Source organism: Heptranchias perlo, chromosome 10, assembly GCF_035084215.1.
Source record: "Heptranchias perlo isolate sHepPer1 chromosome 10, sHepPer1.hap1, whole genome shotgun sequence".
Taxonomy (NCBI): Eukaryota; Metazoa; Chordata; class Chondrichthyes; order Hexanchiformes; family Hexanchidae; genus Heptranchias; species Heptranchias perlo.
The window spans coordinates 47,071,375-47,085,869 of record NC_090334.1 but is presented as its reverse complement, the minus strand read 5'-3'; the positions used below and the strand labels follow the sequence as shown (position 1 = coordinate 47,085,869).

At 40.4% G+C, this 14,495-nt stretch overlaps 1 protein-coding gene across 2 annotated transcripts in view; it reads left to right on the top strand.

The window, feature by feature from the left end:
* frmd6 (FERM domain containing 6) overlaps positions 1-14,495 on the top strand; it is a 117,874-nt gene that overhangs the window by 42,383 nt on the left and 60,996 nt on the right. For both annotated transcript variants that reach the window (XM_067991635.1, XM_067991633.1), the window contains exon 2: positions 12,865-13,128. In XM_067991635.1, coding sequence (XP_067847736.1) covers positions 13,030-13,128 — 99 coding nt within the window. In that variant the 5' untranslated portion in view covers positions 12,865-13,029. The remainder of the gene's footprint in view (positions 1-12,864; positions 13,129-14,495) is intronic.

The window sequence follows — 14,495 nt, the reverse complement described above, 5'->3', positions numbered from 1 at the left end:
CCTGTTCTATCCTTTTTTGATCCAAAGTGGATGACCTCACATTTGTCTACATTGAATTCCATTTGCCACAATGTTGCCCATTCACCTAATCTATCAATATCCCTTTGTAATTTTATGTTTTCATCTACACTGCTTACAATGCCACCAATCTTTGTGTCATCGGCAAACTTAGATATGAGACTTTCTATGCCTTCATCTAAGTCGTTAATAAATATTGTGAATAATTGAGGCCCCAAGACAGATCCCTGCGGGACTCCACTAGTCACATCCTGCCAATGTGAATACTTACCCATTATCCCTACTCTCTGTCGCTTTTCGCTCAGCCAATTTCCTAACCAAGTCCATACTTTTCCCTCGATTCCATGGGCTTCTATCTTAGCTAACCGTCTCTTATGTGGGACCTTATCAAATGCCTTCTGGAAGTCCATATAAATAACATCCATTGACACTCCCCTGTCCACTACTTTAGTCACCTCTTCAAAAAATTCAATCAGGTTTGTCAGGCACGACCTACCTTTCACAAATCCATGCTGGCTCTCCCTGATTAACTGAAAATTCTCGAGGTGTTCAGTCACCCTATCCTTAATTATAGACTCCAGCAATTTCCCCACAACAGCTGTTAGGCTAACTGGTCTATAATTCCCCGGTTTCCCTCTCTCTCCTTTCTTAAAAAGCGGAGTGACATGTGCAATTTTCCAATCTAGAGGGACAGTTCCTGAATCTAGAGAACTTTGAAAGATTATAGTTAGGGCATCTGCAATCTTCTCACCTACTTCCTTTAAAACCCTGGGATGGAAACTATCTGGTCCTGGGGATTTGTCACTCTTTAGTGCTATTATTTTCTTCATTACTGTTGCTTTACTTATGTTAATTTTATCGAGTCCCTGTCCTCGATTCAATATTAGTTTTCTTGGGATTTCCGGCATGCTATCCTCATTTTCTACTGTAAATACTGACGCAAAGTAATCGTTCAACATGTCCGCCATTTCCCCATTACCAACGACAATATCCACACTTTCAGTTTTTAAGGGGCCAACACTGCTCCTGACCACCCTCTTTTTCCTATTATAACTATAAAAGTTCTTCGTATTGGTTTTGATATCCCTTGCAAGTTTCTTTTCATACTCTCTTTTTGTAGCTCTTATTATCTGTTTTGTGACTCTTTGTTGATCTTTGTATCTTTCCCATTCGCCAGGATCTGTGCTATTTTTTGCCTTTTTGTATGCCATTTCCTTATGTCTTATACTGTCCCTTACCTCTTTAGTTGTCCATGGCTGTTTTTTTTGGCAAGTAGAGTTCTTGCCCCTCAGGGGTATAAACCAGTTCTGTATCTCATTAAAAGTTTCTTTAAACATTTCCCACTGATCATCAGTCGTTTTACCCATTGACAGATTTGCCCAGTTTACTGTGGGCAGTCTCTGTCTCATCCCATTGAAGTCGGCCTTACCACCAGTTTTCACATCATTGCAAAGTTTAGAAGGGACATACAGCTTTTTTTTAAACTAAAGACCCCTTTAGGGAACCCCAGTAAGTTGGACAGAACTAATTGAAACTACAGAGGCAGCCAGGCTTTGCATTCATCAAAGGCTTCCTTATATTTTCCAATGGCACAAAACAGTGTTCTTTTGAGCCCCCTCCACAGTGAAGCAAGCTAACAGCTAAAGTGTGTTACTATTCTTTCCATGTTTCACATCCCGTTTATTTTTTGTGCATGGAAACATGCCCCTTGTCAAAGTAAACAGAATGTTAAAAGTATTTTGGGCAGATTGTAAAAAGACTTTGTTGTCCCTGGGCTGCCACAGTGCAATAGTCTTTGCCGCTGAATACAGAGCACCATTAATGATGCATCTGAAAGCTAAAAGGTCAAACCATTTGCTGGCTAGACATTTCAGGAATTTTTATTGTGCTTATTTGGAATTTAAAACTATTTTTGGCCATTTGGATGGAAATGTGTAATATTGAGAAGAAATTAGAACATTTTAGTTCAGTCACACCTTGTTTGAAGCTGAAAGATAAATTGAAAGATGATGTCACACTGATATTAGGATGTTATTGAATCTGAGGTAGGAAGTCGCTGTACACACTGCACAGCACTTGATTAAAAATAGTTTCACTTTCAGGGAATCATAAAAATAATTCTCTCACTGTGTTTCCCCCCCCCCCACACCCCCCATCAAGTATAGGTTGTATAAAAATAACTGTCTTTCCTTCTATTATCACGTGATGTTTCTCCCCTGGCAGCAGACCTGAATAGCAAGACACAGCAGTGGCAGTGTAAGATAAAAGCTTAAATGCCAAATAACAATCGCTGCTTCAGATTCCCAGAACAGCTTTACTTCTATTTGTAGTTAAGCTGTGTTGTTTTATCGATAGAATAGTGTTCAGTTTAATTAAATTAGTGCAGTTTTTTGTTTTGATTTTATTGCTAAATTGATATTTACAAAGACTGAAATCTCTTCCAAATATTTAAATATTAAGGATGTGTCTTGTTACCAGTATCTCAGCTATGCAGGTTAGTGTAGTTATAGCAGGTAGTAATAATGACCTCATCATTTTAATGAAGCAAATAAGTTCATTTTCAATTCATCTATATTCAGTAGTCATCTGTAAAACCTAAGAAGCATTGATGTTTAATGCATTAGTGTGGACCATGGATTTTTGATGAACTGAAAGTCTTTAGCAATGTGGTTAGTTTCTTCGTTTTGTGGTTTTGATACCAATACCCCTCGGTTGTAACTTTGGTCATTTATAGTCTTGATCAGATGCCATTAACTATATATCTATCTATATATCTATCTATATAGATATATAGTGCTTCTTTTGAGCATGGATGTTTAAACAAATCACATATTCTGACTATCATAGCACAATATATTGTGTAAATTTTATACTCTGCAAAATGAGGGATGTCATTCTTAGGGAATGGAATACTTCATTTTCATTTTGCATGTCCAGTGTTGGCATCAAGCACTCGCAGCTCAGGAACAGAATGTTAAAATTCAGATTAATGTTCTCTGTACCCTCTATCAACAAGCTTAAGTCCAACCACAGAACAGCACCCCCTACAGCGCCATTATGAATTTTTCTACTTCTCATACTAGCCATCCGATCGGGCTGTTTGAGTAACACTGCCAATTTGTAGGCAGTTTTATGCTGTGGGTCTGCACATGCTTGGAGAAACTATTCAAACTCATTTCACGTTGAACCCTTACAGTTGGCACTCATCAATCTGGACTGGATTCATACACATGTCCTAGAATTGAAAAGACTGTGTGTTAACCCACTGTACAACCCAATGGCAAGCTGAATTTGCAACCAGCTTAAGGTTTGAAAAGATTGGATTAAGGTTTCATAAGTTGCTTCATAGTAAAAAAAATCCTGGAAAAAACATAAAGCACAATGAAAAAAGAGCATCCATTTTTAAATCAAGTGATCATAGTTTTCAGTCTTGAAATTGCCTGTCACTCCAACAAGGCACCACAGCTACACATTCTACAAAACTAAAGATATGATTGAGTTAGAGACATATGGAGCAAGAAATTATAATAATGTAGAAATTGCAAATGAATGACGTACCCCAGAAGATGGGAGTGAATTCAAAACAGAGGTGTATGGGATGTTCTGGAAGGACAGAAAAAAGAGGAAAGGGTATCTTTACATGTCCAGGATAATTCGGAACTTAAGGAAGGTAACTTGATATCCCAGGGGAAGAAACAAAATGAAACAGTTTGGCTTGAGTTAACAGGCAGAGGACAGAATTAACAGTAGGGGTCTATTGCAGACCCCCTGCACAAAATAAGGTTGTTAACTAAAATGATGAGTTAAAGAAAGGTATAAAAAGACAATAATGTAATAATGAGTGACTTCCATCAGCTCAATAATAGATACAAGGCAACTGAATCAGAATTAGAACTAGTGAATGTGGTACGAGACTGCTTTTAAGCCTACTGTACAGGTAACTTGCATCTACATCTGGTTCTTACTGATCAGGATAGCATCTGCATTGTCAGGAAGAATTACTGGGAACTGGTGTCATTCTGCAGGAAGCAAAATGCAGTACCTATATTTAAATATATATTAAAATATCTGGGCCCCTATTATTTTCAAAGGAAATTGCGGGTGAGTTGGGGGCAGGGGGGGCTGCAAAAATCGGGAAAATCCCAGCAATTAAAGCCAGCGGGATGATAGTTAAAGAGCCAAATGTACTCATTGAGGTACTTAAAGTACTTTATTTCTGACACAGTAGATAGTTAAACCGATTTTAAACTTACCTGGGCGGCTTTCCCATGGCTTCTGATTCACGCCTGGTGAAACCGGATCAGGCAAAAATAAACTAAACAAATTAAATAAAAAACCATTGCACAAAGTTAAAAAACAAAATAAACCTACCCCTTTCCATCCTGCTACAATGTCCGACGTCTCCCTCTCCGATGTCCCCCCTCTCCCCCACCCCCCGATGTCTCCCTCTCTGATGTCCCTCTCCCCCCCCCACCCCGATGTCCCTCTATGATCTCTCTCTTCTCCCCCACCCCCCGGATCTTCCCCTCTCTCCCCACCCCCCGATCTTCCGAGCTCTTCACTCTCTGTTCCAGCGCCGGATGACGTCTCTCTCTCTCTTTCTCTCCCTCCCCCCTCGGCATTGCAGCTCCTTGTCAGCAGCCAGCCTGTCAATCAGGCTGGCTGCCGGGCATGAAACCCGGAAACAACTTTAATCACCATCAATTACTTTGCAATCGTGTCGGAAAAGGTAAATTTTTTTTTATTCGGGTTTGCCACGCGGACCTTCACCCCCCCTGCTGCCAATCCACCACCATTTCAAAATTGAGCCCCTGATCTAGGCAACTGGTAGCCTATTAGCTTAATATCAGTAACAGGTAAAATAATGGAATTTATACTAAGGTGTAGGCTGGAGGAGTACCTGCATAGCAATAACTTGATAAGAAACATCCAGCATGGATTTAGAAGGGAAAAGTCCTATTTGTCAAACTTCTTTGATTTATTTGAGGACATTACAGTAAAGAATACAGTGGCAGTCCCTATCATATAGTTTATTAAGCTTTTGGCAAAGTTCCACATGAAATACTTCTAATTAAGTTGAAATTTACTCTAAATTAAATATAGGACTGAATAAGTAGCTAGTTAAAATAGGAAAGTAGCAGAAACAGATGATGCAGCAAAAGATTTTCAAAATGATTCAGATTGGTTTTGCAGTTAGACAAATAAATAAATTTAACAGATAATTGAAAGTATTGCACATAAGTGGAGTAAATGTGGCTCAAAGTATACAATGAATCAAACTGAATTAGCGCAAGGGGATTTAGAATGAGACCTGTGAATAATAGCAGACATGTAACTTTCAATATCCAGATGATCTGGCAAAGCAATTACAAAAGCCACTGAAATGATAGGGCATGTACCCAGTACAGTGGACTACAAGTTGACAGAAGTTATGATAAGGCTTTGCAATGTGCTAGTCAGAATACACTTCGAGGATTGTGTTCAGTTTTAGTTAGAACAATACAAAAAAGACATGCATGCTTTAGAAAGGGTTGCAGATGTAGGTAGAAGCCCTTGCAGCTCATCAGTTGGCTATACCACCACCCACCAGTGCTCTTCTTACAATTTTAGGAGCACTTAATAGTAGGTCATATCCAAAATCAACACAAGAAGTTCATGATACACAGGGCCAAATATGGCATTAGCTCTAGTGAATGGCTGCACAGCCAATTGTAGAGCTGCAGGTTTGAGCACAGCTTGATAAAATGAACTCACTTTTAACAAATCTTGCGGTGTGACTTTCTTTCACTTAGCCACTATGGCCCTGCACACTGGACCTCTTCCTCTAAACCTCTTTATCTTGCCACCTTTCTCCCTGCTCTTTTCAGAAGCTTCCTCAAAACTTACCCCTTCAAATGTGCTTTCAGCCACCAGTCCTAAGGTCTCTCCGACTTCCTGCTCATTGTCCACCACTAACTATTACTCTAAAGACCATGGGATATTTTGTTAGGTGAAAGTCACTACATCCAAAATTGGCTCAGTGGCAGGAAGCAAAGGGTAATGGTTGACGGGTGTTCTTGCGACTGGAAGGCTGTTTCCAGTGGGGTCCCATAAGGCTCAGTACTAGGTCCCTTGCTTTTTGAGGTATATATTAATGATTTGGACTTGAATGTGGGGGGCTTGATCAAGAAGTTTGCAGATGATACAAAAATTGGCCGTTTGGTTGATAGTGAGGAGGAAAGCTATGGACTGGTCAGGTGGGTAGAAAAGCAACAAATGGAATTCAATCCAGAGAAGTGTGAGGTAATGCATTTGGGGAGGGCAAACAAGGCAAGGGAGTACCCAATAAATGGGGGGATACTGAGAGGTGTAGAGAAGTGAGGGACCTTGGAGTGCATGTCCACAGATCCCTGATGGTAGCAGGACAGATAAATTAATAAGGCATACGGGATACTTTCTTTTACTAGCTGAGGCATAGGATATAAGAGCAGGGAGGTTATGCTGGAACTGTATAAAACATTGGTTAGGCCACAGCTTGAGTACTGTGTACAATTCTGGTCACCAAATTACAAGAAAGATGTGATTGCACTGGAGAGGGTACAGAGGAGATTTATGAGGATGTTGCCAGAGGTGGAGAATTTTAGCAATGAGAAAAGATTGGATAGGCTGGGGTTGTTCTGCTTGGAACAAAGGAGGCTGAGGGGAGATTTAATTGAGGTATATAAAACGATGGGACTAGATAGAGTGGATAGGGAGGACCTATTTCCCTTAGCAGAGGGGTCAGTGACCAGGGGGCATATATTTAAAGTAATTGGTAGAAGGATTAGAGGGAGGCTGAGGAGGATTTTTTTCACCCAGAGAGTGGTGGGGGTCTGGAACTCACTGCCTGAAAGGGTGGTAGAGGCAGAAACCCGCAACTCATTTAAAAAGTACTTGGATGTGCACATGAAGTGCCGTTTCCTACAGGGCTACGAACCAAGTGCTGGAAAGTGGGATTAAGCTGGAAAGCTCTTTTTTGGCCGGCACGGACTCGATGGGTTGAATGGCCTCCTTCTGTGCCGTAGCTTTCTATGATTCTATGACTACATTATTATAAGTTCTTGTGCAAAAAACAAAGCATGGAGGGTGCAAATATTTTCTCTGTGCACTGTGTAACACAATTGTAAGCCTGTTCTTTATGAACGCGTTACTGATTTTTTTACTTGCAATGCAGCCCAGCCATAAATACTGGACCAGCCACATAAATACTGTGGCTACAAGAGCAGGTCAGAGGCTGGGTATCTGCGGCGAGTGACTCATCTCCTAACTTGCCAAAGCCTTTCCACCATCTACAAGGCACAAGTCAGGAGTGTGATGGAATACTCTCCACTTGCCTGGATGAGTGCAGCTCCAACAACACTCAAGAAGCTCGACACCATTCAGGACAAAGCAGCCCGCTTTATTGGCACCCCATCCACCATCCTAAACATTCACTCCCTTCACCACCGGTGCGCTATGGCTGCAGTGTGTACCATCCACAGGATGCACTGCAGCAACTCACCAAGGCTTCTTCGACAGCACCTCCCAAACCCGCGACCTCAACCACTTAGAAGGACAAGGGCAGCAGACACATGGGAGCAACACCACCTGCATGTTCCCCCCCCCCAAGCCACACACCAGCCCGACTTGGAAATATATCGCCGTTCCTTCATCGTCGTTGGGTCAAAATCCTGGAACTTCCTTCCTAACAGCACTGAGGGAGAACCTTCACCACACGGACTGCAGCGGTTCAAGAAGGCGGCTCACCACCACCTTCTCAAGGGCAATTAGGGATGGGCAATAAATGCTGGCCTCGCCAGCGACGCCAACATCCCATGAACGAATAAAACAAAAAAGGAAAATTCCCCGAGCTTTCCAAATCAAAATAGCTGGACTTTTCTGCCCATTAAAGTGAATAGGCTGGAATCATGGACTGGCGAGCAATGAAGCAGTAAAGCACAGCCATTATATGCATCTGCTGCGAAACCAGGATTGCCAAATAATATTTCTTTGACTGTGCCCGTTAATTTGCATATATTTCAAGCTGCTGATACGAGCTGATCTAAGTGTACTGATTTAGGATTTATTGACCAATGAAGCAACGATTCTAAAAGTAAGTCTTTCTAAAGCTCTAGACCCCAAAAAATCAAACAGGACAAACCAGAGAGTAAAAACTCTAAGCACAAATAGAAACTGTACCAAGAAATTCGACTTGCGCCCAAAACAGGAACAAAGATGGCGGGGCGATGGTCGGCGCCAGCCTGGGGCCCGAGGCAAATTCGACTTTGAACCCCATTAAATGTCGCTGGTGAGCTGTGAACAAATCAGGCCCCTTGCTGCAGTTTGCTGATCGGGGAAGGTGGGAAACTGACTAGCTATTGCAGAGCCAACCGGCAGGTCAGGTTTGGGAGAGGAGGGAGGCAATCCATGGGAGACATCGAAAGTGTTGTAGTTTTTTTGTGAGCCTAGGACCAGGAGGAGCACTACTGCTTCCCCTGGGCCCACAAAAATAAAAATTGAGGAATTTAATTACCTCTGGTTAGGCCACTGAACACATGGTATAACTGCTGGTGCACCCCAGTGCTGACTGCCGGAGTTTGCAAGGTCAGTGGAAGGTCATCTCATTTTCATGGGGCATCCACCAAATCCACACAGCTAGAAAATTGGGTGGACTGGGGATTGTTGCCCAGGCAACTCCCTCCCCGAGACACAAGCCTTGTCCCACTTAGCACCCTGTGTAAGTAACTGATTTAGGTTTTGAAAAAAAAATTGCATCATTTCTTTGAGGATCCTGGCCTGGACCCCCATCTCCAATGGAGGCCACTTTCACCCATCTGAAGGCCAGTGCACTTGATCTCATTAGGCACACTGGTCCCCAGAGATAAGCCATCTCCTGATTGAGCCAGACAATTGGGAACTCCCAATGGAAAATGTTCCCACCCTGGCTCTGGTCCCCCCCCCTGACAGAATTTGCCTTGTAAAGGGAGGGGGGTAGGTTTTGCCTCTTACCAGGCATGTTGGAAACTTCCAGAAAGGGAAGAGACCCAGTGCACCAGGTACCCACTGTTTTCCAGTCGGTTCTATCGCTCTCCTGCTGGAGTTGTGCTGAGATTGGCGGAGCCCCCATGGATTTTTGGGCCCACTATTTTTACAACGCTTCTGAAAGACAGAATTAACCGTGTATTCAACTTTAACTGTTCCTGGTACCATGCAAATAAAATGCAAATGTATATGAGAACCTTTCTCCTGAGACTGATTGTGGAGTACAATCTGCATTCCTCCCACCCCCGCAACAGACTCCAAAGAGAAGAAAGGGTCTCAATGTTGGTGAGCTGACCCCTGGTTATCTTTGAGATCTTTTTGTTTTCATTGATTTTTCTTACACTGTTCTTATGTTTCCTTTGGCCTTCCTGAAGCTTTATTACTCAGAAGAAAAGGGTTCTTTTAGTTTCCATTATCTCCTTAATGTTCTTAGTTTCTGTAGGTGGAGTTACGAAATGGGCCCTATTTGTGGTTGAACCTTTCATCAAACAGAAGCTGTATTCCCGATCCCTGAAACTGGTTTCATGCTTCCTGAAGGCTGACTATTTTCATCTAATTGTCATTTTCTGATTCCTCGTTCTATCAGAGGCAAGTGGAACGTAAGGACAATGTGGAATTACGGCTTTTAAGAAAGAGTTGCATTGTATATGGTAACCTTGTTCAGCGTGTGTGCATTTATGGATTAGAAAGACAAACTTGTCTCTTTATATCACAAGGCTGCATACCACTCAACCATAACATATTGCTTAAAATTGCTCCCAGAATTTTCTTACTTTTAACAGTGACATTGTGGTTGGGCTAGGAAGCAGTGTTAGATCTAACTGTACTCAATGGTTCACATTTCATTTTGAAGACCATAGGAATGATCCAAGCCATCTGAACTGGACAGCCTGCTAATGTAATGAAAATAAAGACTGGTACAATATTGATGTTCAACAAGTAGAATATATATGCGAGGGCTAGATGTTTGCCCATTCATAGTCAGTGGATGGAAAATCTAACCATATTATGCACTTACAAAGCATGCTAAGGACATTTAGGGAGCAGAATATTATAACTCCGCCAACTTTAATCCGTGAGTGTCATACTGGATTCCTGAATATCACGTGTAAATCTCCTGGTTTTATAATCCTTGATTTAACGATTGCAGGGAATCTTCTCATGAAATGTCACCAATCAGTCCATATATAGACGTAGGTATTGAATTTTCCTGGCGGTTCTCCTAAATGTCCATTGTTACTTTGGAAGATCCGCAGAAACTCCAGACAAACAGTGTAAATGATGTTGATGTAAATGGTCTTGATAATTGTTAAGTGCATGTTGATTAATTATGCTGTATGTTACTCAACTGCCACATAATGTAAAGGAGGTAGACTTAAGGTTTAACAATGCTTGAGTCATCCCTTGTTACTTTGGTATATGCTTTAAAACTGTTAAGAGAGACCCTGGAAATTATATTTTGGGTAGCATTCCTTCTGATGTGACATTATGAATTTTTGCTCCAGTGTCATAATGAATGAATACAGTGAGTTGAGGGTCGCATTCCCAATTCACAATGTCATGGGAGCAGAACTTCATGATGTCAAAATATTTGTTCTCTGGTTGATTCCAACCAATAATTTTAAAAGATGATGACAAGGGGTGATTGGCAAATGCTGCTCAGTATACAGATATCTATCTTTATAACATTTATCATATGAGACAATTCATTGGATTACACTTCTCCTTTAAGACTGCAAAAAATACCCTGATTGTGTTTGGCCTGGTTCTGAAACTTTATGGTGCTTATTCTACTGGCATCATGCAGCAGATAATGCAACAAATGTAAACATAATCAGGATAATTTGGATGTAAAATTGCAGAAATATCACTCATCAGTCATTACCAGTTCACAAGAACATTAATTTTGTGCTTTATCAACAAAATGCATGCACAAAATAGAGGTTAAAAATTCCACTGATACTAAAAAGATGAACTACAGTCCAATAAATTTGATTGCTGTCAAATCTTCTACTAATGTTTTGGCCAAAATGCAAATCAATTAACTAGGTGAATGATTTATAAACAGGTATGAGGTTTAACTCAAATATTACGGTAATCAAATCTCGAGTTAAGCAAATATTTCCCAAGTTACAGTTTCTACCTTAATTAGTCAGAACTGGTATAGCCAGTCCTGTTATCAGTTGAAGTCTTTCCCAACCTAGATCATGAAATGGGATTGCAGTGTATCGTATAATGCTGCATTGTGTGATTACAGCTGCTTTGTACCGAACAGCAGAGGTTTGAGTGTGATAAAATAAGTACACAGATGATCGGTTTTGAAAATGAACAATTAGCAAAGAAGGAATAGCTCTACCATCAAATTTCATTGCAAACTACCAGTTTTGTGAACTTTGTAAAGGAATGACTGTTTCCTCTAGCCTAGAGAGTTTGCAAAATCATTAATACCCACTGCCGTAAAATGGTAGATAACAATACTTCATATTTCAGACTGTGTCATAACATTTGCAGACAGCTTCTAAACATTTTCCACAGTATAACTTTGCTTTTGTGAGACATTTTCATTGGAGTTACAATGCTCTAACAAACTGCTGTTCAGTTATCTCGTAAGTTAGGAGCATGTGATTCACATTGATTAGTGATATCAATGTGACATGTTAAAATTGTACTATTGCCATTTGCAAGATCATATTAACAGGCTAGAAAGAAGTTTATTTCATTTAAGTTAAGGAATTTTAAATCCTTGACGAATCCCATTGGAATAAAGTGCTACCAGTTTTCTTTGCATTAATGTTTTAGTTGAAGTTCTGATTGAGTTTTGTTTTTAAATTAGTATTTGGATACATTTTAACATTTCAGAAAATTGATAATATAAATATTAATATAACTGCTTTGCCATGGGCTTGCATTGTGCCTTCAAACATTACAAAATTGTCAGCTTGTCAGAGTTACAAGGATTCCATGGGGTGATCGAAAAATTCAATCATTTAAGTAATTGAATATGGCTGCATTAATATTAGAATATTTGGAAAATCTTCAATCTGAAAAAAATGCTCATCTATTTCTTGTGATTCCTGTACTGTGTGTGTGCTGTGGTGAAATTACACAATTTTCTTATTTGTTTCAATCAAATTTCATTGTTGAGCCTTTGCATGAAATTTGAAAAAGGAACTTTTTTGATAGTTTGCTACAAGGCAACCATAGAGGGACTGCTTCTCATTCTATTGCATTAGGTGCTGTGTCGCAAACGTAACTAGTCAAATCTTGAGTTCTGTGCCTTTTAAACACTGAGCTTGCTGACTGCCAAATTCTTTTTAAAGCATGTTTCTACTCTTTGAAAGCATTTGCTCTAAAGGCAGCTGTGATGTTCTGTCAAGAATTCTCTCCTCGAGGGGAATCAATTCATTTGATCCAGTACCCACATGAGAACTCTTTGCTTCTACGTGTACCCTCTTTATGTGCCATTCTCTAGGCAGATTCATAACATTTCCTTCCAAAGTAGAAAGTTTTAGAAATCAAGATATAATAGTTCTACTTTATGATAGCTTATTAAAGCTTGCTTGGGCATTAATAATGTAATTGTTGTTTTTACATGTTGTATAATTATTTTTAAGACAAGTCTTAAAAGAATAAATGCTAGCCTTAAAACCTCAGCTGTCAATAGGTATTAGGTAACTCACCTTTGCATTTAAATCAACAGTTGTGTCTAAGCTTGCCCAAGAAATATTCTAATTACAGTGTAGAGTTTGACTGGCTGTTAGGCTTCTCTCATCTAATGATAATGTATAACTTTTCCCTCCTATCCAGTTGCAGTGAGTGTTATGACACATCCAGAGCTGTCCTACCTCTTGCAAGTGCGTGATGAAGAGGATTTGCTTGCTACCGTAGTTCACTACAGCTCAATGCTCTGACTTGTAATTTGAAAGAACCCTGGGGTACCTGGGAGAAACATCCTACAGCCTACTTGGCGTGATGAGCAAGTTCACCTTTCAGAACAACAAAGTGATGCAGGACCGCCGGAGTGTTTGTGTCTTCCTTCCAAATGACCAAGCTCTCAATATTATTGTGAATGTAGGTTTTGCTCATTTTTCTTTCTATTGATTTTGTTTCCGTAAATGAACAGCTGCACTTTTGATGGTTTCTTCAACTTTAAAAGTGAAGTCTGCACAATATTCTTGCCATATGGTGTAATTCTTCCTTGGAGGTCCCATTCAGTGCTATCTTTATTTAACCCATTAGGTTCTGAAACTTCATCAAAATAAAAATAAAGGTTAGTTTATCCTGCTGCTTGATTGAATTCTACTTTTAAATATATTCAATATTAAAAATGTGCAGAAAATTACTGTAGATGTTACAGTGGCAAACATGGATCTAGTATAACACGCACTAAGGGCGTTCAATACAGCAATGGTACATTTTAAAACCAATTTTAATGTGTTTGATTTAGTCTCTTTTTAACTGCACGTATTATTGCATAGCAAAAGAGCTGGTGGGCAACCTCTTTTTAGTTATCTTCCAGCGTGATTCTCGAGTGAGCTACTGGAAGGTAGATGAATGCAGGCTAAGTAACTAGGCCTCCAAATTATTTCCTTCCCTTTCTCTAAAAAGTGCCTGCTCTCCTACTGATACCACAGCTGAAGTCCAAAGCTTACTGCGTGAAAAAATAAAGGTGCGAGCCCAATACACTGTGACACAACACATTGGATGGCAACATGTTGAGACACTGTACCAGAAAATCAATTTTAATGCTTAACATGTGGGACACAATCAGCCAGGGGGCTGAGATAAGTCTTCTGTAAACTGTTGCTAACACATTTTGTATTTATTTATTATGTCTTAAGCTATCCAAAACATGTTCACAGTAATTATTCAGGGCATTTGAATAGCCTTGTTCATTATCAATGATCAAACCACCCAATAGAATCATAGAAAGGTTACTTCACGGAAGGAGGCCATTCGGCCCATTGAGTCCGTGCCGGCTCTATGCACGAGCAATCCAGCTAGTCCCACTCCCCCGCCCTATGCCCGTAGCCCTGCACATGTTTTCATTTCAAGTACTTATCCAGTTCCCCTTTGAAGGCCATGATTGAATCTGCCTCCATCACTCCCTCGGGCAGTCCGTTCCCGATCCCAACCACCGCTGTGTAAAAAGGTTTTTCCTCATGTCACCTTTGGTTCTTTTGCCAATCACCTTAAATCCATGTCCTCTGGTTCTTGACTCTTCCGCCAATGGGAACGGTTTTTCTCTAGCTACTCTGTCTAGACCTTTCACGATTTTGAATACCTCTATCAAATCTCCTCTTAACCTTCTCTGTTCTGAGGAGAACAATCCCAGCTTCCCCAGTCTATCCATGTAATTTAAGTCCCTCATCCCTGGAATCAGTCTAGTAAATCTCCTCGGCACCCTCTCTAAGGCCTTCACATCTTTCCTAAAGTGC